Here is a 2,500-nt window from a genome sequence, read left to right as displayed (position 1 = left end):
CACACAGACAAGTAAACAAAAGCAGACCAAGAAACAAACAAATGGTAAGAGAAACAGAAAAATAAAACAAATCGACAGCCACACGGACCAACAGACATACATGTACAACTACAAGCAATTAACAACAAAGAGACAAGTAAACAGTAATGCATGCAGAAAAACAAGCAAACAGACAGACAAACAGACAAACAAACAGACAGACAGATAGACAGACAAACAGACAGATAAACAAACACACAAGACATATACACATACAACTAAAAACACACACAAAGCACAGCCAAAGAAACAAACAAACAGACAAATAAATAAATAAATACAAGCATACATACATGCATATATAGGTACATCTTGATTGAGTCAACTACTCTCTAACAAACACTCCAATATCTTTTATCATTATTTCACTGTCATAGTTACATCATGCACACAAATATATGTACACGTATGCATACACAAAAAACAAGTATCAAACAGAAAGACAAAGAGACTAAATAATTGAAACACAGCAAAACAGACAAACCAAAAAAGATTAGAATGATAATTAGACAGACAAAGAGACAAGCAGCTAGACTGTGTCCAACAAATGTCAGTATATAATAAAACAGATCACACAAATGAGCTGAAACAATACAGTACATGGCGCATGGCATATCATCAATACAGTGAAGTACTTACATTGTACTGTAAACTGCTCGGTCTTGCTTCCAACTCCTGCTTTGTTACTACCGACACACTCATATAGTCCAGCATCAGTTTTGGCGACGTTGCTGATAGTGTAGCTAATCAGTCTTTTACCAGTCACTCTCTTTAATGTCTTTCCTGTTTCCTTCTGTTTAATAAGCATGTAGGTAGGAACAGGCTTAGCGTCAAGAGATGCACACTCAATAGTCACAGAGCCCGACTCATTGGCATTAGGAATAACAAACTTAGTGATTGTAGGAGCAACTGCAACAGAGCATTCCAGAAGCATCAAGAGTGAGTGCACGCACACACACACACACACACACACACACACACACACACACACACACACACACACACACACCTCTGACAGAAAGACAGACAGACAGAGAGACAGACAGGCAGGCAGGCAGGCAGGCAGGAAGGCAGCTAGGCAGGAAGACAGACAGACAGACAGACTCTGACAGCCAGACTCTGACAGCCAGACAAACAGACAGACAGGGCTGAGTTTAAAAACTATTGGCATCAAAGAATTGCCATTCAATTGCAACGTTGCAACACCAATGTACTTCTGAAGAAAATCAGCAATGCCTTGTCAGGACAGGCCAAGTGTCCAGACTCGTAGATGTTCTATAGAAAAGGTATCACATGATCCCTTTTAACCAATTAGTAGTTAAATATATATTGTATTTAGTTGTTAGTTGTTTTCTCTTGCTTTTATTGTCATAGGACAAACGTAGTTAGCCATTTGCTATTGTATCCTATTCAAATATGAAAAATATATGTATTGACAGACTGACAGACAGACAGACAGACAGACAGACAGACAGACAGACAGACACACACACACACACACACACACACGACATGTGCATGCACACATCTGACTGATCGCCTCACAGACCGACTGATACAGATAGTTCCAATGTATCCAGATATTTCTTTGACAGACAGACAGACATGCCTTTTGTTTTAGCTTATAATTAGGTCATAGACTGTTTGCATTAAAATTTATCTCCTGGCATCAAATGTATTATAATGAAATGTTTTAAAATATATGTATTTGACAAACAGACAGACACATATACAGACAGACAGACAGACAGACAGACAGACAGACAGACAGACTGTGGCTCTGGGTCTAATGTGGACCTGGACATCTCACTGGCGCACCCATGGAGCTCTGAAATCGTCAGCAGTGCAGCACACACAGATGGAGCTGCAGCACTAAAGAGAGAAGAGAAGAAGCTGACCAAATATTACAAACAACTCCTTCCTGGGGGAGAATCGTTCACCATTGTCCCTTTAGTCCTGGAGCATTTTGGAAGATGGGGCAAGGAATCAGAATGTTATCTACAACAATTGTCCCTCAGATCTACAGACGACTTGGGAAGACTGAACAGGGCGGAGTTTTTGCTGCAGTGGAGACAACGCATTTCAGTTCAGTTGCAAAAATGCAATGCGAAAGTTATCTACCGCAAGGTAGAGGGGGTGCTGAGAAGTGGCAAATAAGAAGTGTTATCTGTGATAATAGAGAAGAAACGTGGACCAATACGGTCCATATATCATATATGTTTTTTTCAAGTGTAGTTTATGCAGAGAACAAAACTTTCAAATATTTTACTTTAGACGTGGCTGTACTAGCTCCTCTAGCCTGTAATAGTTTCGATGTTTGAAATTATACTACCATTGACAGACAGATAAGCAGACAGACAGACAGACAGACAGACAGACAGACAGACAGACAGACAAACAGACAGGCAGACACACACACATACAAGAAGGCACAAAGTCAGATCATACACCCACACAGAAA

General features: G+C 40.0%; 1 protein-coding gene across 2 annotated transcripts in view; it reads right to left on the bottom strand.

Annotated features, from left to right (window-relative positions):
* LOC134176917 (limbic system-associated membrane protein-like) overlaps positions 1 to 2,500 on the bottom strand; it is an 8,434-nt gene that overhangs the window by 5,377 nt on the left and 557 nt on the right. The window contains exon 2 of one of the 2 annotated variants that reach the window (XM_062643601.1): positions 679 to 948. In XM_062643601.1, coding sequence (XP_062499585.1) covers positions 679 to 753 — 75 coding nt within the window. In that variant the 5' untranslated portion in view covers positions 754 to 948. Of the gene's footprint in view, positions 1 to 678; positions 977 to 2,500 lie in introns of those variants that run through there. The other variant, XM_062643599.1, reaches the window with a different exon arrangement.

Source organism: Corticium candelabrum, chromosome 3, assembly GCF_963422355.1.
Source record: "Corticium candelabrum chromosome 3, ooCorCand1.1, whole genome shotgun sequence".
Classification (NCBI taxonomy): domain Eukaryota; kingdom Metazoa; phylum Porifera; class Homoscleromorpha; order Homosclerophorida; family Plakinidae; genus Corticium; species Corticium candelabrum.
The sequence above is the reverse complement of the archived record's forward strand: the minus strand, read 5'-3'. Positions and strand labels throughout refer to the sequence as shown.